Source organism: Chiloscyllium punctatum, chromosome 1 (assembly GCF_047496795.1).
Source record: "Chiloscyllium punctatum isolate Juve2018m chromosome 1, sChiPun1.3, whole genome shotgun sequence".
Taxonomy (NCBI): domain Eukaryota; kingdom Metazoa; phylum Chordata; class Chondrichthyes; order Orectolobiformes; family Hemiscylliidae; genus Chiloscyllium; species Chiloscyllium punctatum.
This window is the reverse complement of record NC_092739.1, coordinates 83,771,994-83,798,978: the sequence shown is the minus strand read 5'-3', so window position 1 is coordinate 83,798,978 and position 26,985 is coordinate 83,771,994. Positions and strand designations below refer to the sequence as shown.

At 39.4% G+C, this 26,985-nt stretch overlaps 1 protein-coding gene across 2 annotated transcripts in view; it reads right to left on the bottom strand.

Moving 5' to 3' along the window:
- The window catches only part of tusc3 (tumor suppressor candidate 3), a 387,960-nt gene extending 363,676 nt beyond the window's left edge, over nt 1–24,284 (bottom strand). For both annotated transcript variants that reach the window (XM_072569980.1, XM_072569989.1), the window contains exon 1: nt 24,147–24,284. In XM_072569980.1, coding sequence (XP_072426081.1) covers nt 24,147–24,251 — 105 coding nt within the window. In that variant the 5' untranslated portion in view covers nt 24,252–24,284. The remainder of the gene's footprint in view (nt 1–24,146) is intronic.
- Between the last annotated feature and the right edge of the window lie 2,701 nt (nt 24,285–26,985).

Sequence of the window (26,985 nt, the reverse complement as noted above, 5' to 3'; positions counted from 1 at the left end):
AAGTTAAAATCCCCTACCATAACCACCCTATTATTCTGACAGATAGCTGAGATCTCCTTACAAATTTGTTTCTCAATTTCCCTCCTACTGTTAGGGGGTCTATAATACAATCCCAATAAGGTTATCATCCCTTTCTTATTTCTCAGGTCCATCTAAATAACTTTCCTGGATGTATTTCCGGGAATATCCTCTCTCAGCACAGCTGTAATGCTATCCCTATTCAAAAATGCCACTCCCCCTCCTCTCTTGCCTCCCTTTCCATCCTTCGCAGAGCATTTGTATCCTGGAACATTAAGCTGCCAGTCCTGCCCATCCCTGAGCCATGTTTCTGTAATTGCTATGATATCCCAGTCCCATGTTCGTAACCATGCCCTGAATTCATCTGCCTTCCCTATTAAGTTACTTGTATTGAAATAAATGCAGTTTAATTAATTAGTCCTACTTTGTCCCTGCCTGCCCTGACTGTATGTGAAGTCCACTATGCTGGGGAGACCAGATTCAGAGTCAGCAGTGTACGATCCACAAGTATGAATCTGAACTTCCAGTGATGCACTGCCTTAATTTTTTTTTACCTTGCCCACTGATCTTTGTTATTGGCCTTCTGAGATGTTCCAATGAAGCTCAGTATAAGATTAAATGAGCACTTTACAATCTTCTGAGTCTGTACTTTGAGCTCCCTTGCTGTAGTATTTGAAGGTTGTACAGTTCAGTACAATAAAGCAGACAGTCATCCCACTGCCTTCCCACCTACAGCTTATTGGCTCTATTAAGGTGCACACAGAAGTCACAAGCGGTCTTTCACTCTTAAGCTAAATGAAGTGGCCAACTAATAGAACTGGGAAAGGGAGCCTTTGGGTGCAGAATGTTCAAATCTGAAATTTATCTTGTTGCATTACTCCTCTAAGTATCAGTTATTTTCAATATGCTTAAACTTCAGGCTCATTTCAAGCAGTTTACAACAAAATGGTGAAATAATTTCATAGGACATTGAAGCATTTCAAGAAAATTGGCATGTCAGGGTTGAGGTTTGTTCACCATTAATAATTGCTGTATACTTTGTTAACAACTGAGTTCTCTTTAAGAATCAAAAAGACTATACAATAGAAATTTAGCTGCCCTTACCGAAAGATACTTTCTCTGAATCTTGAATAGGGGAGCCCATAATGTAATGGAGTCACAGAGTTTTTCATTACTGAGGCACTTTGAAAGACTTTATCAACTCAGAGTAATATAGCACAGAAATAGACTTTTCAGTCTAACTCATCAGTACCAATCAGATATCCCTGACTGACCTAGCCCCATTTTCCAGCATTTGGCCCATATTCCTCTGAAATGTTCCTATTCATATTCCCATCCAGATGCCTTTTAAATGTTGTAATTGTACCAGCTTCCACCACTTCTGCTGGCAGCTCATTCCACACAGGCAACAGCTTGTTTGAGAAAGTTACCCATCAGGTGCTTTATAAATCCTTCCCCTCTCACTTTAACCTCTGCTCTCTTCTTTTAGACTGCCCAACCTAGGCTATTCACCCTATCCATACACCTCCTGGTTTTATAAACCTCTAGAAGGTCACCCCTCAGTCTTTGACACAGCAGAAAACAAAACCCAGTCTATAATTCAAACCCTCCAGTCATAACAAAATTTTTACAAATCTTTTCTGTGCCCATTCAAGTTTAACAGTTTTCCTTTCAGAACTGTAGACAGTATTCTAAAAGGGACCACACCAGCGTCCTGTACTGCTGCAACATGACATCCTAGCTCCTTTCACTTTGTTTTGCTAGATTGATCTTTGCCTTGTTTCTTTCTTCATCCCTTCATGCTTTATTCCTTTTTGATGCAGCACATCATGTCAAATTTGAACAAAGTGTTTCTTTTTTGGCCCGCTACATCATGTAATCTTTAGGTATTCAACATCCCCCAGATCCACAGATCTCCTTTGTTATAGTGTCATAGAGATGTACAACATGGAAACAGACCCTTGGGTCCAACCCGTCCATGCCAACCAGATATCCCAACCCAATCTCGTCCCACCTGCCAGCACCCTGCCCATATCCCTCCAAACCCTTCCTATTCATATACCCATCCAAATGCCTTTTAAATGTTGCAATTGTACCAGCCTCCACCACTTCCTCTGGCAGCTCATTCCATACACCTACCACCCTCTGCGTGAAAACGTTGCCCCTTAGGTCTCTTTCATATCTTTCCCCTCTCACCAGAAACCTATGCCCTCTAGTTCTGGACTCCCCACACCAGGGAAAAGACTTTGTCTATTTATCCTATTCATATCCCTCATAATTTTGTAAACCTCTAGAAGGTCACCCCTCAGGCTCTGACGCTCCAGGGAAAACAGCCACAGCTTGTTCAGCCTCTCCCTGTAGCTCAAATCCGCCAACCCTGGCAACATCCTTGTAAATCTTTTCTGAACCCTTTCAAGTTTCACAACATCTTTCTGATAGGAAGGAGACCAGAATTGCACGCAATATTCCAACAGTGGCCTAACCAATGTCCTGTACAGCCGCAACATGACCTCCCAACTCCTGTACTCAATACTCTGACCAACAAAGGAAAGCATACCAAATGCCGCCTTCACTCTATCTGCGACTCCACTTTCAAGGAGCTATGAACCTGCACTCCAAAGTCTCTTTGTTCTGCAACACTCTCTAAGACCTTAACTTTAAGTGTATAACTATAGAGTCATAGAGATGTATCTTTCATCAGTTTATAATCTCTCACCCTTTTTTTCAGTTCTGATGAAAGGTTATCAAACTAAAACTTAACACTCTTTCTCTGTACAGACACTGCCTGACCTAATGAGTTCCCTTCAGCCCCTTTTTGCTCCTATTGTAGAATAACCATTGTTTAAGATTGCTCTGTGTCACAACAATCCTGATCACAGCAGAATTTTCATTGAAGGTGAGCTGTCCATGCATTGTCTGGATGAAGAGGAGAACCTTGGACCAGGTATAGATCAAGTATGTCATAGTCCATTCTGGTACCCCACAGAGAGATGGTGAAGCTGTCTGTTGCGGTATGATTGTGTCATGGTTACTGCAAAAATAACACAAATTCACTGACATGATTCACTGTGCAGGCAACAACAGCTACACACTCATGGAGCCACTCATAGCTGCAATACATCTCTCTAATACTAAATAGGGCCAACAAACTATGTTCATGCAGTCAATAGAAGTCTGAACTATTAGGAATCTCGCTGTCATGGCAGAAATACATATTCCTCCTGCTTCTCCTTGGCAAGACAGAAAATGATTAAGTTCCATCACTTTTTGTACAGGGTTTCTGTCAAATCCCAAGTAAACTCTAAGATGTTGAAAATGCTGCCTGTTATATCTGGAAGGATCTGGTAGCACAAACATTGAGTGACGAAAGATGCCCTCAGTCAATTATGGTGTTGTCCTGGACTTACTTTACAGCTGCAAGTTCAATTGGAAGAGTTCAGTAACTGACTGCTTGGTGAACACAGTCATCTCCTCAATGAAGTTAATGGTTGTGTTTGAAATGCAGACTCCTTTAAAGGGTAAACCAGAACAGTTGCAGAATTGACTGAGACAAAGTAATGTATCCTGGACATCGCATTTAAGACATGGTTTTTCCCCAGTGTTGAGTTGGCTTCTGGACTGGGAAAGAATTCAGAAGGGAAAAGGTGGAAACTGATGTTTGTACCAAACAACAGATTTACTAAAAAACCCTGTTGTTTAATCCAGCATATGGATATCAGTCTATAAAACAGTTGAAATGCAAGGAATTGTCAAACAAGCTTTGGTGAGTACAGTATTCTTCAGAGCACCCTCTTCCTCCTTCCTCTGCATAAGTTTTTTCCTCTAATATCTCTGCTTCACATTTTCAATTCTTGCTGTCGCCCAACCATAACCCCTCTGAGTGAAAACAAGTTTTTTTTTATTGATAGGCCTTTCAACTCCTCTGACCTTCAAATCAAAGTCAACACCATTTCCTTGTGAATCCAATAACACAAAACCATATTATTACTCTCACTGCAGGAGCAAATGAAAGTTAAAAATACCTCAACTGAAAGTTCTGGGTTAAGCCTTTTAAACATTAATGGTGGGAGTTGTTTGCAACTGAGCACATGCTCAGCTAAACTGGGTAAGAAAGGACACAAAGCACTTGCAAAGTCCAACCGAGTAGTTCGCATCCCTAAGCAGTGCCACTCATTATCTGACATAGGGATCTACCCACTTGACACACTTCCAGAGCACGTGTAGTTTGCTGCATGAGAGTTGTTACAATTTGGGAATGCCAGCACCAGCTGTGCTATGGAGCTAAATTTTGCACTTGTATTTCGCAGCAATAATGGCTAGAAGGGCATAGTCCCAACTATATTGGACAGGAATGTATCTATTCATGGTCTGTTTTGAAACTTACTATCAACCTTACTAAAAACAATTTTTCTATTTATTGAATAGTTTCTGAAGATATTTCTCTGTCTCTCAAATTTCAGTCATTACTATAAAGCAAAAACTGCTGGTTTTGAAAATCTGAAATAAGGACAGAAAATTTTGGAAATACACTCCAGGTCAGACCTCATTTATATGAGAGAAACAGAGTTAATATTTCAGGTTGATGACGTTTCATCTGGATTGGGAAAAGGTTAAGATTTAATAGGTGTTCAGCAAATAAAATGGTGAGGTTTCAAAAAGAACAAAAGGGAAGATCTGCAAGGAGTAAATGACAGAAAATGTTAAATAATAAAAGACCTGGTGGTCAAACGAACAAGTTTTGTCTGAAAGCAGAGACAACTGGAAAACAGAAGTGAAATATAAATCCTGAGATAAAGGAAAAGAATGGAAACAGAGGTTAAGTTATTGAATTGAAAGCTGAAGATTAATTCTGTTAAATTTCCTAAGGACGAGAGGAACTGTTCCTAAAGCTTACATCGAGTTTCATGAGAACACTGCAAAAGGGCAAGGGCACAGAGATCAGCATAATTGCAAGGTAACAAGATTAAATGACAGGTCACTGAAATTCAGAGATATGAGTTTAATTTCACTGCCCACATCGCCCTGTTCCTAACATCGTCACTAACTTAAAACCCATTACAACTTTTCCAATTCTCATGAAAGATCACCCATCTGAAATGTTAACTCTGGTTCTTTCTTCATGGGTGCTCCCTGACCTGCTGAGTCCTTCCAACATTTTTTTGGCAGTAGAGAGCATGCTTACCTACATTTTGTAACAGTATAACCAAACTGATGATTAGGTAATAATTGAAGTTTGGCTTTGCTTTCAAAATTCAATTAATTGTTTATTTGTTAAGGGTTCAAACCAGGATAAAAACAGATACTCAGCTGTCAGCCTTTTTTTCCCTCAGCTAAATACATTGTGAAGTTTATCAATTTTTAAGATAAAAACGAATAAAGGCGATCAGATTGTTCACATTTTTGCTTTCATGCAAATCCATATTTAGATACTAGCCCCAATTATCAACTAAAAAGCCAGGAAAAACTCTGTCTCGGCCATTCATATTATGCCCAATCAGTAAATGAACAGCCATCACAGCTCCTGCCCTTTTATGGGAGAAGGGAGATGAGATGTCACCTCCAATTTGCTGGGCAATCAATCAAGTGGGCTTGAGGGTGGGGACAGCAGTGGCCACAAAAGCTGCCACAGCTATCAGGGGTCTTCCTATGAGCCACAAAGCATCCCATCAGCAGTACCTCTACTCACTGGGTAGCCGCTAGAATTTATCTGGCAGTCTGCCCATAAAGAAGAGGGTCTATCTGTTGCTGGCAAATTGCCAGAAGTTTTAAGAATATGCTCCTAATTGAATAGTTAAAGGCTTTTAAAAAATATTAATTTACAGTTGTGGGCCTCTCAGGATTTTAAATAGGCACATAGTAATAGCTCCAACTAAGTTTTCTTTTATGTTTTCAGTTCCAGAGTTTGTGACCGTAGCAAATGTACACCTCTTTTCACAAGAATTAGATATTAATGTTAAGCTTATTCTGGACTCCACTTTACATTCTGACAGAGAATTCTTCGAGTATTCATTGAGATTAACACATGGTGCTGGACGTACATATGCCAATTTCATACAATGGACTGTCTCTACTAATTAGATGCAGTACACCCCTCAAACTGCTCCTTAGACAATATATGTGATTTGCCACTGCAAGGAGTCAAAACTTTTATCTGTCTTAGATATTCCATCAGGAGGTACCCTGTTGAAAAAGAAACAGTTCTCTCTTCATCTATAGTTCACTCTGAAAAACTGGATTTCCAAGTCTTTGAAGATAGTCAAAATACCCTCAGCATTAAAATGCATACGTTTCAAAGTTCATCAAAAAGATTCAGATTAAACATTTCTCAAAATTTAAAAAAGTGTAATGCTACGTTAAGTGCTCATTTAACTTGATTTCAGTACATATTGTTTATATATTTCAAACTAAAATACAAACTCAGTCAACACATTATTTCTCCACCTTCTTGACAGGTTAAATTGGCATTAGACTCAAAATGTTGACTGTTTCCTCACTACAGATCCTGAAAAAGATTCCTGCTAAGTTTCTCCAGCAATTTCCATTTCTGTTTGTTTCAGATCTCCAGAATTTTTTGTTTTATTATGTTAGATCAGATGTATTTCTTGGTGTTTCTACTTTTTATCAGATGTAACTCAGCAGTGAAATAAAATATTGTTAGCCCTCATGCACAATAGCTCCATTAATGACATGCAAAACACTTGGGTTTGTTACAAGTATAGACTTATAGAAGCTTTATTTTGTAAAGTTCATGAGTAGAAAAAAAACTCAGAAGCAGAACTGCTGCAAGATTTTGTTTCTGAACATCCAACCGAGATCAGTAACAGCAATTACCAAAAGTTACTTGAACCATTATATTTGAAGATGGTCTCCAACAGCTAAATCTTCCAGCCCTGGAAAAAGATAGGTAGGAGATGGGAAGGGCATTTAATTAGCCATGGAGGAAGTTAACCTGATTCTCAACACTTTTCTGCTGCACCTAAATTAAGAACATAAGAACTAGGAGGAGTCGTCGGCTATCTGGCCCATTGAGCCTGCTCTGCCATTCAATAAGATCAGAGCTGATATTTTCATGGCCTCAGCTCCACTTCCCAATCCTCTCAGTGTAACCCTTGATTCCTTCAGTGTTCAAAAAAAAACTATCTTAGCTTTTAAAACTTTTACTGAAGTAGCATCAATTACTTCACTGGGCAGGGAATTCCATAGATTCACAACCGTCTGGGTGAAGAAGTTCCTTCTCAATTCAGTCCTAACTCTGCTCCTCCTAATTTTGAGGCTACGCCTTCTTGTCCCAGTTCCACCTGCCAGTGGAAAGATCCACCTTACACCTATCTTAACTATTCCCTTCATCATGTTATATGTTTCCATAAGATTCCCCCCTCATTATTCAAAATGTCTGGGAGATAAGGTTTGTGGACAACCATCCCACCACAGTTAAAGCGTTTGAGTGGCCAAGTAACATTCACATAAGGAGCTCAGCCGGTCACTATTTAAATTAACTCAGCTGCAATCAGGTGTTTCAACAAGTAGCTCCCCAGAGGGAAGCAGAGTGCAAGGTTCCAAACCCTTGATAATATTCGAATAGGCTTCAGAAACACTAAACTTATTTGTTGCTGTACCATCCGATCCAAACAGCTTAAAACCCATGGGTACTCAACACATCTTTCAGTCCCATGCATATTCAAATAAACACTATCCTTCCTGTTTCTTTCTACATCTTCAATAGATCATTAAAACCTAGTAACCAGACTGTTCCTTTTTGACACAAAGCTAATACCATAAACTTAGTATCTTCATTGCTAAATTTGCTGCCCATTTTCTGCTAATTATTATGAAAAAGGACAGATCTCCAGTCAATTATATTATTTATAACAGCATGCGAAGCAATTATTTACTTCTTTCGTTTGAGAAACTAACTTATGTATATAGCCTTAACTTTAGCTCAAGAGAACGCATAATTGATTAACCAATAGATTTTAATCTACACATTCCATTGTTAAGAAATCGAATAATGAAATCATCAACTAGCTTGGTTCTTATTAATTCCTAACATAAATATGTATTTGGCAGGTTATGAAACAGAATCAACATTACAGTACAGTATTGCATGTTGAAAGTGAGTCGTCCTGTCCTCTGATAAACATTTTTAACAATGACAATTTGTTCGGTTTAGAATATTTGAAGCAGTTAACAATGTTTAATTAAAACAAGTAAAACTGTTTGATAATTTTCTCCAGGTCAGAGAACAGTTAATGTTAGATTTGAGCATAAGCTATGAATCAAAATTATGAGTTACTTTCAAGAAATCTAGCCTTCACTTAACCTGTCGAATGTTTGAACATTACACAGTGAAGTCAAAGACTGGAACAAAAGTATACAAAGATGAATTGAAAAATACTGAAATTTTCAATTCCTGTATCTTCAGTCCAATTGCACAGCAGTTCCATAGTTCCATTCAAACATTTGTGTAAATACATTTAGCAACAATGAGGTGTAATAAAGCAATCAAAATAATATCAGAATACGTTGAAAACAAACAAAATTAAAAACAAAAGAGTGAAGACTGAAGCTTTTTCCATCTAATAACTAACCACAGGGGAAGAAGTGATGGTAATGACATTGGGATCCCATAGAAAACTGGAAAACTGTAACACAGTATAAATGCAGGAAGGATGTTCCTGGTGACAGGGGAATCAGAGGTTACAGTCAAAGGAAATGGTTCAGATGAGGTGATGGAGAATTACAGAGTAGTTGGAAGGATTTAAGGAGAGAGAGTTAAGAAGAGCAAGGAGGAGACATGAGCAGTCTTTAGCAGGTAGAATAAAGGAGAACCCTAAACCCTAAGTATGTGAGGAATAAAAGGATGACAGGGGTAGTAATAGGGCTTGTCAAAGACAGAAGTGGAAAGTTGTATGTGGACCCTGTGGAGATCGGAGAGGTGCTAAACGAATATCTCTCATCTGTTTTCACTCAGGAAAAGGAGAATATTGTCGGGGAGAAGACTGAGATATGGGCTACTAAACTTGAAAGGATTGAGGTGAGTAAGCAGGAGGGGTTATCATTTCGAGAAAGTGTGAAAGTAGATAAGTCCCCTGGGCTGGATGGAATTTTTCAGAGAATTCTTGGGAAACTAGGAAGGAGATGGCTGCACCTTTGGCCTTGACATTTGAATCGTCATTGACTACTGGCTTAGTACCAGAGGACTGGAGGATTGCAAATGTTGTGCCCTTGTTCAAGAAGGGCAGCAGAGATAACCCAGGTAATTATAGACCAGTGAGCCTTACGTCTGTTGTAGGAAAAGTTTTGGAAAGGATTATGAAAGATAGGATTTATGATCATCTTGCAAACAACAATTTGATTAGAAATAGTCAACATGGATTTGTCAAAGGCAGGTCATGTCTCACAAACCTCATTGAGTTTTTTGAGAAGGTGACCAAGCATATGGTTGAGGGTAGTGCAATTCTATGGTGCACATGGACTTCAGTAAAGCCTTTGTTAAGTTTCCACGTGGTCGCCTACCGGAGAAGAGGTATGGGATTGAAGGTGATTTAGCAGTTTGGATTAGAAACTGGCTTTAAGGAGGCAATGAGTGGTGGGTGATGGAAAATATTCAGCTTGGAGTCCGGTTACTATTGGTGTGCCATAAGGATCTGTTTTGGGACTATTGCTGTTTGTCATGTTTATAAACGACTCGGATGCAGGCGTAACTGGATGGGTTGATAAGTTTGCAGATGACACTAAAGTCGGTGGCGTAGTGGACAGTGTGGAAGAGTGTTGCAGGTTGCAGGGAGATTTGGATAACCTGTAGAACTAGGCTGAAAGGTGGCAAATGGGGTCCAATGCAGGTAAATGTGAGGTGATTCACTTTGGGAAGAATAACAGGAAGCAGATTACTAAGTCAATGGAAAGATTCTTGGTAGTGTGGATGTGCAGAGGGATCTTGGTGTCCATGTGCATGGATCCCTGAAAGTTGCCACCCAGGTCGACAGTGCTGTTAAGGAGGAATACAGTGTGTTAGGTTTCATTCGTAGAGGGATTGAGTTCCAGAACCATGATGTCATGCTGCAACTGTACAAAACGTTAGTGCAGTGTCATTGGAGTATTGTGTGCCGTTCTGGTCGCCCCATTACAGGGAGGATGTGGAATCACTGGAAAAAGGTGCAGAGGAGATTTACCAGGATATTGCCTGGTCTAAAGTGAAGGTCTTATGAGGAAAGGCTGAGGTACTTGGGTCCATTCTCATTGGAGAGAAAGCGGCTAAGAGGCGATTTAATAGAGACATACAAGATGATTAGAGGATTAGATAGGGTGGACAGTGAGAGTCTTTTTCCTAGGACAATGACATCTGCTTGTATGAGGGGGCACAGCTTCAAATTGAGGGGTAATAGATTTAAGACAGATGTTAGATACAGGTTCTTCATTCAGAGATTGGTCAGGGCATGGAATGCCTTGACTGCCAATGTAGTTAACTCAGCCACATTAGGGGCATTTAAACAGTCCTTGGATGAGCACATGGATGATGATAGGATAGTGTCGGGGGATGGGTTTAGATTAGTTCACAGGTCAGCACAACAGCAAGGGCCAAAGGGCCTGTTCTGCGCTGTATTGTTCTATGTTCTATGAAATGGGCGAGGCTATTTCGCACCAAGAGGAAGACAATTATTTTTATCCAGAGAATGGTGAGCAGAATTCTGTCACAGAAAGCAGTTGATGCAAAATATTGAATGTTTTCAATGAGTTCAATATAGTTCTTCTGGCTAAATGTTTTCAAAAGTATAGGGAGAAAGAGTACTGATTGGAGATCATCCATGATTGTGTTGAACAGTGGAGCAAGCTCAAAGATCCAAGTGGCATACTCATGGTCCTATTTTCCATGTTTCTATGACCAGTAATCCAGAACACCAGGTTACTGGTCTGGGGGCATTGGTCCAAAACCCATGATAGGTGAAGGGCAACCTTTGAATTCAATGACAAAAAAATCTGGAATAATACAATGTTAACTATGTAATCACTGTCAACTGTTGATTATCTGGAAGAAAATCTGACATCCTTATTTCGTCAGGCCTACATGTGACTCCAAACCCACTGCAATGTAGTTAACCCAACTGCCCTCGGGGCAATTAGAGATAAGCAATAAATGCTGGCCTAGCCCACATTCCATGAATGAAGAAATGTAAGTGATACAATGTGGTGAATGACTTGGCTGCTGTTATTCTAATACCTCGGGAACCTACTTTGGTAGGAAACCCTGTTAAATTGTAAATTCATTCTTTGATATTCATTCCTTTCAGCTTCATAACAAAGACAAAACTGTAGACACTATTTGAAGGTACTTGTTTTTGATTCACCTTCTACTATGCCCCACATAAACAGAGATTACAAAAAGACTGGTCGATATAAATGTTTACATGGAAATATAACTGACATTCTTATCTAAATAAAATATGATTATTGAAATTTTATAGAGCTTCTATATACCTACATAAAAAATGAATTTTCAGGATCAAAATAGGTAGTTCAAGCCAGGAAATACTGCAAGCTAAATTTAAAGGACCCTGATAGAGACAAATTTCAGTCCAGGGTAAAATTCTGCCAGGTTGCTTTGTCAGTACCCAAACTGGGCATCAGGGAACAGGTTTGGTTGAGAAAATGCCACTTGAAAGCACAGTGGATAACATATTGCATTATTTTGCAGATTATGAGAAGAAAGCTGATGGAGTGATAGCTAGCCAGATAGGCTTTATCCTGCTTTTATGGACAGGATATATCTGGGAAATTTTACAAATCGTTTGGTAGGTGTCAACATTGCAACTGTATAGAACAGCTTGCTAGGGGCATGTAATTCTGGAATGCAAGCCTTCAATATTAATGCTGCAATGTTGTTAATGCCCATAGACTTTGCACTATCCAGTGCCTTTACCATTTCTTGCTATCACGGGAAGTTAATTAAATTGACTGAAGAAGACATGTGAACATGGTGGGGTAGCGGTAACATTACTGGATTAGTAACTTGGAGACCACGGCTAATCTTCTGAGACAGTACTAACCAATCATTACAGAAAATCTAAGTACGAAGAAAATTATGTTGATGACCGGTCATCAAATTCGGCCACAGATATGACAAAGCACACTTTGCCCAGTCCACAATACATGTGGTATATGTACCAGGACACCAGGATTCCTGGCTGTACTGAACTACCTTCTTGAACCATTCCAGTTTGCAAGGTGCTGCTGAGGAGAATTTCCAGGATTTTGATCAAACAGGTGAAATAACTTCAAAATAGTTCCAGGTCAGGACAACATGTAGTTTTAAGGGAAACTTGCAAGCAGTAGCATCTTCACATGCTTGGAAAGTCATGACAAATGAGCTTTTGCAATCTGCTGTAGTATACATGTTGTACATGACCATCTTCCATGATGGAGGATTGAAGCATTTATCAAATTAGATAAGGACGTTTTATCCAAGCTTTTAGTCATTTGATCTATGATAGTTATGTTTTAAGAAGTGACTTCAAGGAGGAAAGCTTGGCAGCGCAGAAGTGTAGGAATGGTATTCCACAACTTGGGGTCTAAGCAACTGAAGTAAGTGCCAGCAATGTTGAAGCAATTATAATAGCAAATGCACAGGAAACAAAATTTAAGGATGTATGGATATCTCAGAGGGTTGTGGAACTGGCGTACTTTACAGAGATAGAGAGGGACAAGGCCATTGAGTTACTTGGATAAAAACAAGATGATTAGATTTTCAAAACTGAGAAACTGGTTGACTGGGATGCACTGTAGGTCAGCGAGCACGAGTGATAGAACAGTACCGTGAATTAAGACATGGACAGCTGAGTTTTGCAATGACCTACCTCAAGTTTACAAACAGTAAACTGTTGGTGAGGTGTCAGGATTGCATTGGGACAACCAGTTTCTCAGTCACAAGGTTTGAATGAGGGTTTCATCTGCAGATGAGCTGAGACAGAGGTTCGAATCAAGTGGCCACAGTGATAGCATTTGTAAGAATTTGGAAATTCATGAGGATCAAATGTGACACCAAGGTTGTGAATAGTTTAGTGTAAGCTCAGATTGTTGCCAGAGAGAAGGCATGTTAGAGCTGAGACTGAAAATAATTTCTTCAGACTGTTGACAATTGGAGAAAATTTCCATGCATCCAGTACTGAATGTTGGATAAGCATCTGATAATTTTAAAAAATTAGAATAAAGAGAAAGATAATGGTGGTCTCAGCATACATATATGTACTATTAGTGTGCTTAAGAGGAGGTTGCCAAATGTGGAACAGGTGGTGGTAATGGATAGATCCTTGGGTACCAAAGATAACGGTGAAGGAACAGGAAGAAATGCCTTCCAAATGATTCTCTGACAGTAATTAGAAAAATAAGAATGGAACCAAGCAGAAACACACTCACCTAGCAGAATGATAGTGAGGAAGAACTGAAGAAAGATATTTTGATTACATACGCCAAAGAAAAGGAACTAATTTATAGAAGAATCAACATCCAAGGTGCCATTTTTACGGTTACATTGCAGTCAGGTGCTGAACAATATCTCAGTCCACAAGGCACATGGAGAGCTGCAGAAAAAAAAATACGTGATAAAGCTGCAGCAGTGTAAGTATATGTGTCATTATTTCAAACTTCTGCAAATCAGTGTTGTTACCCCTGTAGATCTTTAGCCCAGTTAAGTGAAATGCCATCACTGCAGCCGATTGATCAGTACTGATATACGCTGGTTACTCAGCCTGCAGAATCCAAATCCAATTTACTAAGGCAAAAACATCATGCAAAGCCCAAGCTATTGGAGAAGGATTGGACTATCAAGTAATACTTTAAATGAAGTTACAAATGAAGGACATTAAAAAAATTCAAGAAGTCAATACAATTGTCTTGCAAATTTTTATTTGGATTTTATTTTGTTACCGACTTTAGATATTATATACTTTTAGAATTGAGCAAAAAGAGTGTGGCTGGAAAATAATAAGCTATTTGAGCAAATTATGAAACCTGATGTACACAGCTGATCAAAAATAAAAGCTATTGTATAGCATACATCAGACTCCGTAAAGGCTGAAAATGCTTAACATAGTGCCATCTACAGGACTAACATTTGTTGCAGGTACTTAATAAATTGCAGTGATTCATTCGATAACAAATATATAACATACATAAAAGGCCTCTGTGACATGGTGGTACCGTCACTACCACTGGGCTAGAAGCCTTAGGTTCAAATCACACCTGTTTCAGAGATCTGTGATGATACTGCTAAACAGACATATTCAAAATATCCACAACATACACAGAAGGCCTTTGCGATGGAGTAGCAATCTCTATATGGCTAATCTTGCAATGTGAATGCCACAAAAGGAAAAGATAGATGCTAAAACTTCATAGCTCAATGCCACATAATCTATCATTACAGAAAAAATAAAAAGCAGCAACATTAAAGATAAAAATATAGGTAAGAGGAGAAATAGACAAGTGCGCTTAGGGAGCACCAAAGTTGGTATCAGATCGGTTAGTTTGGAGGTTAGCCAAGAATCCATTTAAGAACAAAGACTGAAGAGATTTTGAAGAAAATTTTGGTCAACAAATATTTTATCATATTATAAACTTTGCTACTTCTGTACTTTCTGTGGAAGAAAGTTGGAGACAACATAGATGCATCTGAAAGAATCAAAGAAAGAAGCTGTAATTAGGATTATTCAGGGTAATTTATATAATTCTGAGCTGCAATGACACAAGCTGGGGTAAAACGATAGCTACAAGATGAGCCTATGAAAGAAACCCATCCGTAAGTTCTCTAACAGCAAAGCAGAGCACATACATTAATGTAGAATACAAGAACAAGACTTGCGCTGTCTTCTTAAAAGAAGAGGGTGCAAGCACATGTTTTTACCTTTGAGAACTGAAACCATGTGACAATAAGATGTAAAAGCAGAAGTAGGCCATTCAGCCCATACAATTTGCTCCTTCATTCAATGAGATCATGGTTGATTTGATAATCCTGACCTGGAATTCCTGCCTTTTCCCCATAATACTTGCTTCCCTGACTGATTAAAACATCTGTCTAGATCAGCCTTGAATATACTTAACAACCAGGCTTGACAGGCCTTGGTGTAAAGAAGTCCACAGATTGATTACACTGAAAGAACAAAATACTCATCATCTCGGTTTAAAATGGCATTATGAGATTTTGCCCTCTTCCTGACTGTTCTACATGGGGAAACAATCTCTTGCACCTAGTCTGTCAAGCCCCCTAAAAATCTTGTATATTTCAATAAGATCTACTCTCGTTCTTCTAAATTCGAGTGAGCACAAGCCTAACCTACTCTGTCTCCATCAGAAAATCCTTACAAACCAAGACTGCCTCCAATGTTAATACAGGTAGACAACCCTTTATCCAAAATCCCAAAATCCAAAAAGCTTCGAAGGCTGTTTTTACAATTTTTTTTTCTCGTTTACAAGGTTGTTTGGCATGTAAACAGGTAACCCAAGTCGACACCCACTCAATGTGTCACTCAGATGCAACGCGGAGGCATGTGGTCCAGAACTGGCAGGCCTCAATTCTGTCTCAAGGTCCATTTTACTCAGTGAGTCTGCTCCTCCAGTAAGACTTAAGAATTTCACTGTCACTTATTCTGAAATTCGAAAAATTCTGAGTTCAAAAACCTAGTCCCTAGCACTTCAGATAAAGGATTGTGCACCTGTATATCATTCCAACGATAAGGAGACAAAAACTGTTCACAGCATTCTAGGTATGATCTGACTAGCGCCTTGTAGAGTTTTAGTAAGATCCCCATATCTTTATGAACCATTCCCTTAGAAAAATAGGCCATCGGTCTATTTGCCTTTTTTACTATCCACTGAACTTGGCTGCTAGCTTTTTTGTGATTCATGCACAAGGACCCTAGAATATCTTAGTGCTTTCCCCATTTAAATAATATTCACTCATCTATCCATATATCCAACAGAAGTGCATTACTGCACATTTTGTCCACATCTTCCAAGTGTTTACCTTCTCACTTAAACCATCTATATCCCTCTGTGGATTGTGTCATTCTTACTACTTGCCTCTCCACCTATTTTTGTATCATTTGTTATTATGGGAACTGTACCTTCTTTCATTGAAGTGGAAGTTCTGGTGTCAGACTGAGGTGGCCAAATTTAAAAATCACACACCAGCTTATAGTCCAACAGGTTTATTTGTCAGTACAAGCTTTCAGAGTGCTACTCCTTCGTCAGGTAGCTAGTGGAGTAGGATCAGAGGACTCAGAATTGAAAACAAAAGACCATAGTGTCATACACTAATGCAATATATTTAACAAACCTAGATTGCTGTGAAGTATTTCACCTTTTAGTGTGGGCTGCAGGTTACGATTTATGAATATGTAAGTCCCAGAACTTCTTTCAAATCACATTCCCGATAAATAAGGTGACATCTCAGCTCAGACAATGCATTAAAGATGTGAGGTTAAAGTCTGTATGTATTCCAATCCTGAGTCAGACGGGTTCTATTCCCAAAGTAGGAATTTATAAAACGTCCTGTGGATTATAAAAACTATTGATTGCCTCCAGATTGCGTGCTTTTTGACCAAAATAGAATGTATCCACTAATACAATTCTGTAAATGCAAATTCACACTATAGACTCATATGCATTTATAGAATTCACAGTAGCTTTCTCATTAACTACCTGACAAAGGAACAATGCTCCGAAAGCTTGCACTTCCAAATAAACCTGTTGGACTACAACCTGGTGTTGTGTGATTTTTAAACTTTGTTCACCCCAGTCCAACACCAGCACTTCCACATCATAAATTTATCAGGCATTTTCTCCTTGCCCTCATTCTGCTTAATGTTATTATCTATTTTTAAATGTTCCACTCTTCTATTCTTGATAACAGACGCTTAATATTTTCCCAATGACAGATGTTAAGCTAACTGACCTATAGTTAACTGTTTTTATGTCTCCATTTTGTTTTATTCAGGGTGTTACATTGGCAGTTTTCCAACCTTTGTGACTTTCCTTGAATCTAAGAATTCTTGACAGATTACTTCCAGTACCACTATCCCTATAGCTACTACTTTTAAAATTCTAAAGATGCAACTCATCAGATCCAAGGGGTCTTAATGATCTTTAGTCTCATTAGTTTCCCTAGTACATTTTCCTCTTCCATCGCTCCCTTGTTCCCTATTTCAGAATTTTTGGAATATTATTGCATCTTTTGCCATGAAGTACCTATTCAACTCATCTGCCTTTTCCTGGTTTCCCATCATTGTTTTTCCAGCCTTGCTCGCTAAGGGGCATATGTTCACTTTAATCTCTCTATTCCTTGATATAGATTTGAATAAGCTTTTTTGTCTGTTACTAAATTACTTGCTTCTTTACACTCAGTTTATTTTCTCCCCCTAATAAATTTGGGCATCCTTTGTGACTTTTAAAGCTTTCCTAATCCTCTAGTTTACCACTAATCTTTGCCACATTGTAGATGTCTCTTTCAATTTGACAAGGTCTTTAACTTCTCGGGTTAACTACAGTTCCTTACCTACTTCCTAGAGTCCTTTTTCCTCAATGGGATAAATCTTTCTGAGATATGGACTATTTTCTTAACTTTTTAAGTCAAACTTATAGACACTCCTTGAAACATACAACCATGTAATATGATATATTGAAGATCTCTCTTACCAGGACCTCAAGGCACTACATTGTTTTCCTCAAGTCATAGTATCATAGAATGCCGACAGTGTGGAAACAGGCCATTCAGCCTAACAAGTCCACACCGACCCTCCGAAGCGTAACCCATACAGACCCATTTCCTTACCCTATTACTCTACATTTCTCCTGACTAACGTAGCTAACCTACACATCCCTGAATACAATGGGCAAGGTAGCATTGCCAATTCACATAACCTGCACGTTTTTGGACTGTGGGAGGAAACTGGAGCACCTGGAGGAAACCCACGCAGACAGAAGGAGGATGTGCAAACTACACACAGACAGTTGCTCAAGCCTGGAATCAAACCCGGATGCCTGGCGCTGTAAGGCAGCAGTACTAACCACTGAGCCACCATATAGCACTAGAAGTATTAATAGACATCCAAAATCATGTTGCAAATTCATTCTGCCATTCTGTTAATATAATCAACTGAGGAAGATTAGACACTCATATCACAGTGTCCTATAATGGCTCAACATTTCTCCAATTCCATATTAACATGTTTAAAATATTACCAATAAACACACAATATATAGATATGAAATTTGATTTATCATAAGTTTCAAAAAATAGAAATATAAATGTCCTTACAACAAAATTATGAACTGATGAAGCCATTAACTCCTTAATTAAATGTATGTTTGAAGATTGATATTTTTGCATCATTAAAATTGTATTTGATTACTAAATGCACATTTTGCATCTTTATATTCTCACAAGCTGTGGCATCGCCATTTTATGGAAAACACTATCCTAGGGTACGCCCGCAAATTCTATATTTTATTTATCTCTGAGGTCATTCTGACAGTTAACTCAAATATTGTAATCTCTCTCTGTGCAAACACATGAAATGGATGGAACAAATCTTTTTGTTCAAATAGACTTATAATTGTACAAATTATTAACAATAAAGGCATTGAAATACCTGTTCAAAATTTTATGCTTTTCATTAAATTTCCTAATTTAAAACAAACATTGCCATTCCCATCTGGACAGAATTTCACATTTCTTTCATTAAATTCCACAATTTAAAACAAGCGTTTCCATTCGTCTCAAAAAAAAGGTTAACATTAGGATGACAATAAATTAATCTGCACTTCTTTCATAAAGAAATACTGAGGTTTGACGCAAATATTTAAAAGGTCTCAAATTCAGAGCTATGAAAGAGGTTATGGATGTGAAAAAGATTTTTATCTGTAAGTTTACTACGTGGCAACAAACCTGATTGTCAGTATGGCACCATTCAAATGGAAAAGCCTGTAACACAAGAATGCAACCAAGTCATCGTAGGTAGGCTGTGGAATGCAGAAAGAAAAGGAGGAGTTTGAAATGGAGATTGTAGTAGTAGATGTAATTGATGTGTTAAGATGATGATCAGAGAAGATAGCATTTGGGTGGTGCAAAACAGTAATCACAGGAAGTGAAATAGGTAATCTTGTTGGATGGGACGGAAAGCTCCTGATTTTTCTAGCTCACAAGCAGACTTATGAGACCCGCCCTTCCTGCCTTTTTTTAATCTGCTGGACTTTCAAATGCCCTTAAAATCTGTTCAGCATTAATTAAAGTGGCAAGTATTCTTTTTTGGATATAAAAAAAGTTTTCCACAGACTTTGGGTGAAAAGGAGTACCACTGAGTAACAGGCTTTTAAAACCAAGAGCTGGATGTTACCAGAAATCCTAAGTGTCATTTTCATCAAATTTCACAGAGGGTTTCTCTCCACAAGGCCTCCTGGGTTTTCTTGCACTCTTGTCGCAAACTCAGATCATTAACTAGATACCACTCCTAAATTGTGCCCTTCTGGCCTGATGCTAATCTGATTCTTTCACTCACTATTAACAGAGGTCTTTCCACTACCATATTCCACCATCAGTGCCATATTTAAAAGGTAAGTGTGCACCTGGTCAAATGTTGGCAATCCAAGGCTGCTCTGCACAGTTCATGACATTTAGCTCAGACATGGTAGATAAGAAGAAACTGGCATCCTGTTTTGTCGAAAGGGACCTGAAGGTCCTGATAGATGACGTGCTGCCAAACATGGTCATCCTCATTCCCTCGCTCCAGCAAAGGGAGTAACACCAACAGACCCTGACACACTGATCCTAGTTTGCCATTTCACTGTGTGCAGTCCGAACCATCCATAGTAATGCCTGATAAAGCCACAAAAAGCTCAATGACTTTTTCCTCTCTACCAGGTAGGTGTCACTTTCTCTCTGGTAAAAACAATGACTGCAGATGCTGAAAACCAAATACTGGATTAGTGGTGCTGGAAGAGCACAGCAGTTCAGGCAGCATCCAACGAGCAGCGAAATCGACGTTTCGGGCAAAAGCCCTTCATCAGGAATAAAGGCAGTGAGCCTGGAGCGTGGAGAGATAAGCTAGAGGAGGGTGGGGGTGGGGAGAGAGTAGCATAGAGTACAATGGGTGAGTGGGGGAGGAGATGAAGGTGATAGGTCAAGGAGGAGAGGGTGGAGTGGATAGGTGGAAATGAAGATAGGCAGGTCGGACAAGTCCGGACAAGTCAAGGAGACAGTTACTGAGCTGGAAGTTTGAAACTAGGATGAGGTGGGGGAAGGGGAAATGAGGAAGCTGTTGAAGTCCACATTGATGCCCTGGGGTTGAAGTGTTCCTGCTCATCTTACACCTCGTGTATCTTTGCTACTGCATTCACCTCCCATCAAGGCTTATGCTCGACTACTCTTACGGCCACGTGCAACATCATCACTCACTCACTCCCACCCATTAAATTGTCCCAAACTACTAACCCTGCATGGCTTCTGTGCTCCTACATACTCACTTGAAACACCCAGCACTTTTTCCAGCACGGACAGCTTTTTATTTTCATTTGGCTCAATCCCCTCCTTTGTCGCATTTCAGATTAAAGTGGCCCATAATAGGACTGAGAAAGCAAGACAGGTATTGGGTGACTGACATTCTGCTCCTGACCACTAACCAGAGGAAAATTCTTACCTTGCCCATGCCCCTGAACTAATTTTGGACAACACCCTTGATTTACCCTCTAACAGTAAAGTGCCTGTTTTGACATGGCTGAGGACTACTCCCCTTAGCTTTTGAAGAATGGTCATTTGCTTGAAGCACAAGCAGTTTGTGTGCTACATATACAGCGGGCATATGGTACAGATTTAAGAAGCAGGTGTTGTACAGCAGCATCTCTACCCCCTTGACTGATCACTGCTGGCAATCACGACAACGTGCCTGGCTTTATGTCTGGGCTAAAAGGCAAAAGAAGATAAAAACACTATTAGAATTATAGAATCCCTACAGTGTGGAAACAGGCCCTTTGGTCCAACAAGTCCACACAGACCCTCTGAAGAGTATTCCACCCAAACCCATTCTCCTACCCTATTACTTTACATTTCCCCTGACTAATGCACCTAACCTACACATTCCTGAACACTATGGGTAAATTTGCCATGGTCAATTCACCTAACTTTCACATCTTTGCTCTGTGGGAGGAAACTGAAGCACCCAGAGGAAACCCACGCAGACATGGGGAGAACGTGCAAGCTCCAGACAGTTACAGCTGGAATCAAACAGGACGCTTTGAGGCAGCAGTGCTAACCACTAAGCCACCATGCTGCTCTAGCTCAGGAGATAAATGCAAAAATGCAATGCAAGAAAAGGTAAGGTCAGAAAGAAATGCTGAGAGCATTGAAGTGGCACAAAATAAGAAAGTGCTTAGCAGCAAGTGAGGAAACCGGAGATGCATCTTGGTCCAATCCATGAAATAGACGTCTATTTCGTGGATTGGGGCAGGACGGTGGCTCAGTGATTAGCACTACTGCCTCATAGCACCGCGGACACTGATTTGATTCCAGCCTCGGGTGACTGACTGTGTGGAGTTTGCATTTTCTCCCTGTGTCTGCATGGGTCAACTCTCGGTGCTTCGGTTTCCTCCCACAGTCCAAAGATGTGCAGGTCAGGTGAATTGGCCATGCTAAATTGCCCAGAGTGTTAGGTGCATTAGTCAGGGGTAAGTGTAAGGAAATGGGTCTGGGTGGGTTACTCTTCAGAGGGTCGGTGTGGACTTGTTGGGCCAAAGGGCATGCTTCCACACTGTATCTAATCTAATCTAATCTTGATGCATAATATATCCTGGCACCAGCACTACTATAACAGATGTCAGTGCATTCCAAAGTGCAGCACTGAAGTCCAGAAGCAAATGGATCAGAGATATGTCATGATCTTGCAGTTGTGTATCAGCTGTCAATGTCCAGAAATACGGGGCATGTGCAGTGGCCTCCAGTGTTCTAAGAGATGAGAGTGCTGGGTATCCGAAGGTGGAGGTCCAGAGGAACAAGTGGTGAGCTGGGGTCATCAGGTAGCCACTCTGACTTTCATATTGTGGGTTCTCTGTGTTCTGACCAGAGGGTGAGCAAATGGGAGACTGAATACTACCAAGGTAAGATTAGGTAGCGATGACAGTGATAACTAGTGCAAATCTTAGCTCACATCAAACATTTGGCTCGAAAATGACACTTTATTGGTCTTGACGTCTTGAGGGTCTTCGCTGGAAATCTCACTTCATTTTCCCAATTTTCTCTTGGAGGCTTAGGTTGTTCAGGGTCTGGGAAGGTTTTACTCCAGGTGTATTCTCTCAAGCATAAACAGTGATATTCTAAATATACATAAATGCCTTTCAATTAACTGTTATGATTATCACTTTTATAGGAATAATTAAGTAACTCATTGTTAGTCTCAGTCCTTCATTAACACCTCATAGCCATTGTAGTAGAAAGACAACAGTTTCAAACATTCATCAGGTTGCACTTTTATTTATGTCCATTTGTTTACAAAGGGAAGTGGGACTAGTCCTTCACTTATCTTTGTAAATGAATGGACATAAAGAAAAGTGCATATTCAGCCAAGCATTTGTCAAAAAAAAAACTGTGAGGGAAAGCTTTTATAGGATCAGATGTTTGCCAGTTAGGTATAGTTCTGGTTAGGTGTAGTTCTAACAACAGCCAACTTGTATACAGAAATCTCTCACAAAACTGCAAGTTCGTGATGATCAAATAATCTATCTTCATGAAGTTGATCAAAGAATAAATTTCACCCAGGATATCAGACATAAAACTCCTACTCTTGTAATTTCTTTGTTTATTGAAACTTAAAACCAGGAACCTTGAGTCTCAGAAGCAGGAAGTCTACCAATTGAACTGTAACTAATACACAGATTTATTCATCTTTAAATAAGGTCATCTACGAAATGTTCGTTTACTTGTATTAGAAAAGGCAAAGTGCACAATAAATGAAGTGAAACTAATCATAACTGCTTTCTGTAAAATATAGCAATTTAATAATTAATAACTGCTTTTTACTAGACTTTTTGTCAATCTTCAAAAGTATTGGAGAGACATTTGGAGGATGGTTTAGTAGATATTAATCTACACAGTTTACAAATTAAATAATTTTGCAACTTTGGTTTACATTCTTGCTTAAACAGACTTTGTGCAATGTGAAATTTAAATAGAAATGCTGAAAATAATCACTTCATCTGGAAGCGTTTAGAGACAGAAAAAAAAAGTTTAATTTTCAAGTTGGTGATCTTTCATCAAGAATTCTGTTCCTTCCTACACACATGCTGCCAGATCTGCTGAGCATTTTCTGTTTAGTTTTGATTTTCATCATCCACAGTATCTTGACTCTGGAGCAATTTAGGTCAACTCCAGAAAATGCAAGAGAGCTGAGATATACCTGTTGCCACAAAATTTGAGCTGTAAAACAAATTATACAATCAAATAATGGTGACACATTTATAACCGTGATTTGTTTTCTCAAGATTAAACACAGAACAAGGACTTTAATTATAAACAACTTTTCTGGAATGTTAGTTATATTTTAAAAAGGCTAAATTTATGCTGCATGCACATTGACTTCATTAAAAACACTTCAAAAGGCCTCCTCCATAAACGTATCTGAGAAATGGGTTCGAGATACTTTCTGTGACAAAATGGCATTAGTACAAATGGTCAGTATCCAAGTGAAAGCAACATTAATTATCTTATCAATGTTAAATATTCACAGCACAAAATGTTATGAGTGCAACGCTTCAGATAATTAGGTATCCATTAAAATGCGTTCTCTTTCACTGAAATCAGTGGAAAAACTTAGAAAACCGAGCGAATATTATAATCACGGGGGTGTAATTGAGAGTTAAACAGCAGATTACAAACGCACATACAGACCGAATGCAACATATTGAAACACAACCAAGTAGTTTGTTTTGAAATTAAAAAAAGAATCAGTCTAACTCTAGGCAACCTCTGCTGTATCACTGCTCCTGCTCCGGCCTCTCAGCACCTGCACCATCAGCACCAGTATCCATGGAGACTCGGGCCCGTCTCTCAACACGACAGACCGGTTTCCGTGAACACCGTCCGAGTCACTTACCTCTTTCTTCTTCTGTCCACCTCCGAACTGAGCACACGACAGGAGGAGAAGCCAGGAGCCGACCGTTACCAGGGGCAGCGGCGCCAACCGCCGAGCAGACGCCATTCCGATAACTGGGGCAACGCTGACTGCGTACCCCCCCCCTCCAATTGGCCGCGAGGCACTCTGGGAGTTGCAGTCCTAAGACCGCCGTTGATCGCAGGAGCAAACTGAAGAGGGAACTACAATACCCAGAGTGGCTAGGGAGGGGCAGTGGTGGATCATCAACCAGCTGGTGCCGCTTGAGCCGCATCCAGCGAGAAACCGAGTGATGGAGAGAGGTCTACATTCACATCAAATAACAACTTGTTCGGAAATACTATGGTACACCTCTGGATGAGGTGGGACCTGAACACGGACCTTCTGGTCCCGAGGCAAGGACGCTACCACTGCGCCACAAGACCACACTACAGAGACTATGTAGATACTCTCTTCGACCGAGCAAAGGTTTGGAAATAAAGCAGGCTTGAAATGGATTGCAAAGTGTCCGTACCTCTGGGTTCAATTCCCGCCTGCTTCATACATAACATAAGACAAACAAATGCTGGAAATCTGAAACAAAAACCCAAAATGACCAGTTGAAGGGTCACTGAACTCCAAATACTAACTTTTTCTCTCTACACCAATGCTTCCAGACCTGCTGTGTTTATCAAGCACTTTCTGTTTCTGTATCATAACATGCCTGAATAGATTGATTCAAAAAATCCACAAGAAAGCTGATAACAGCAGCCCCAATAAACATCCAAATTTTAAGGCAACAAAATTATCTTTGAATACCTGTATTATGACATTCTTACAAAAAAAACCTGTTTAACTAACGACTGTATACTGAAGTTCTGTGGAACCATATATGGTAATTGCAGCATTATACGTTTATACTGGTGAGAACAAAATTTACTTGAAAAGTTGAAGTATAAAATAGAAGCAAATCATTCTTCGAGATTCAAATTGAGGTGACAAAAACAAGTGTGCTTATGATAGGTGTGGGGCAGAAAATACAACTGAGAACAAAGAGGAATGCAAAAGATTCAAATCAATGTGAAAAAGCACACCAAAGAGAAGCAAAAACGTCTGGCACCCAGCATAAGTTGAGTATTGAATATATGTTAGATCAAGTTTAATACAGAGAAATGTGAAATGATGTTTTTTGGTAGGAAGAACGTGGACAAACAGTTTAGAATAGGGTACAATTCAAATGGGGGTTCAGGAATAAAGAGACCTGGATGGATATGTGCATAGATCAAATGGCAAGACAAATGGAGAGAGTAGTTGGTAAAGCATACAATGTTCTGGATTTTATTACTAGGGGCACAGAATACAATCAGATGGACTATTGTGTAAAGTTCTGGACACCATACTATTGGAAGGATATGAACATATTGCAGAGAGGGCAGAGAGATTTACAAATATGGTTCCAGGGTTGAGAAACTTCAGTTGGATGGATATATTGTAGATGCTTGGACTTTTCATCTTGAAGAGAAAAAATTAAGTAGAGATCTGATAAAAGTTTTCAAATCATAAGGCTGTTGGATACAGAAGATTGGGCTCCTTCTCAAATGGTCTCCTTTTATGTAGTAGCATTTCTGTAATTCTGTGTTATGAATGAAAACATCAATGCATTTTTACTAAATATAGGTGCTTAAAAAGAATTTGAATACAACAATACTTTCATCATGTGTAGTAAAGGCATTTTGTAAGAATTTAAATATACCACAAAAATGTAAATTATAATGGTTAGAATCATAGAAACCCTACAATATGGAAACAGGCCATTTGGTCCAACAAGTCCACACTGACTCTCCAAAGGGTATCCTACCCAGACCCATTCCCTTACTTGATATTTTCCCTGAGTAATACACCTAACCTGTACATCTCTGAACTCCATGAGGAATTTAGCATAGCCAATCCCCCTTAACCTGCACATCTTTGGGTTGCAGGAAACCAGAGCACTCAGAGGAAATGTCCATAGAGACAGGGAGAATATGCCAACTCCACACAGAAGTTGCCTGAGGCTGGAATTGAACCTGGGTCCCTGGCTCTGTGAGGTAGTAGTGCTAACCACTGAGCCTCTGTGCCAACCTGGTTGTGGTCCCAAAAAAAGAAAAAGATAGATTAAGTAGATTGTGCATTGATACTAACACTCTTTCAGAAATATAGTTAGGAGGTGATTTCACAGCAAAAACTAATTTCTCATGTCAGAACTGTATCTTTACATTTCACTTAATTTTGAAAATGCTAACAAAACCATTGCATGTACAAAAGGTCCCTGTGCGTTTGTTTATTAAAACAACTAAGTACATATCAAAGGCAGTAATTTAGAGAGAGACATAATGCCAAGGGAAAATAAGTAGGATTTTTGAAGGCAACAGTAGGAAGGTATCATTGAAAGTTGGCTTAAGGATCAGCCTCAATGGCAGGAAACAAACCACTGAAGAGTGTAGCCCAGTCATCAAAATGTTTTGGTCAGCAATACTGATCTGCCAGTGGGACGTCTTCTGCTCATTTCACTAGGCCTAATGGTCTGGCTGTTTCCTCTTCAATTGCTCTGAGGAACTTCACATTCTCAACTTCAAGTTGCCTAACATCATGGCACAAATCATCCAGACTTTGGATCATCAGAAACCAGAGGTAAGACTAAAGATGTGTATTCGTACGTTGTGGAAGTCCTGATTCTTTGACCTTTGTGGGAAATGTCCAGTAAGTTATAAGCCTACAGTGAGCAAATTCTGCTGCATGGGATTCTTTGCAAATTTCTCCAGCTCTGATCAAGTATTGACAATTTGGTTAAGATCAATGAGAT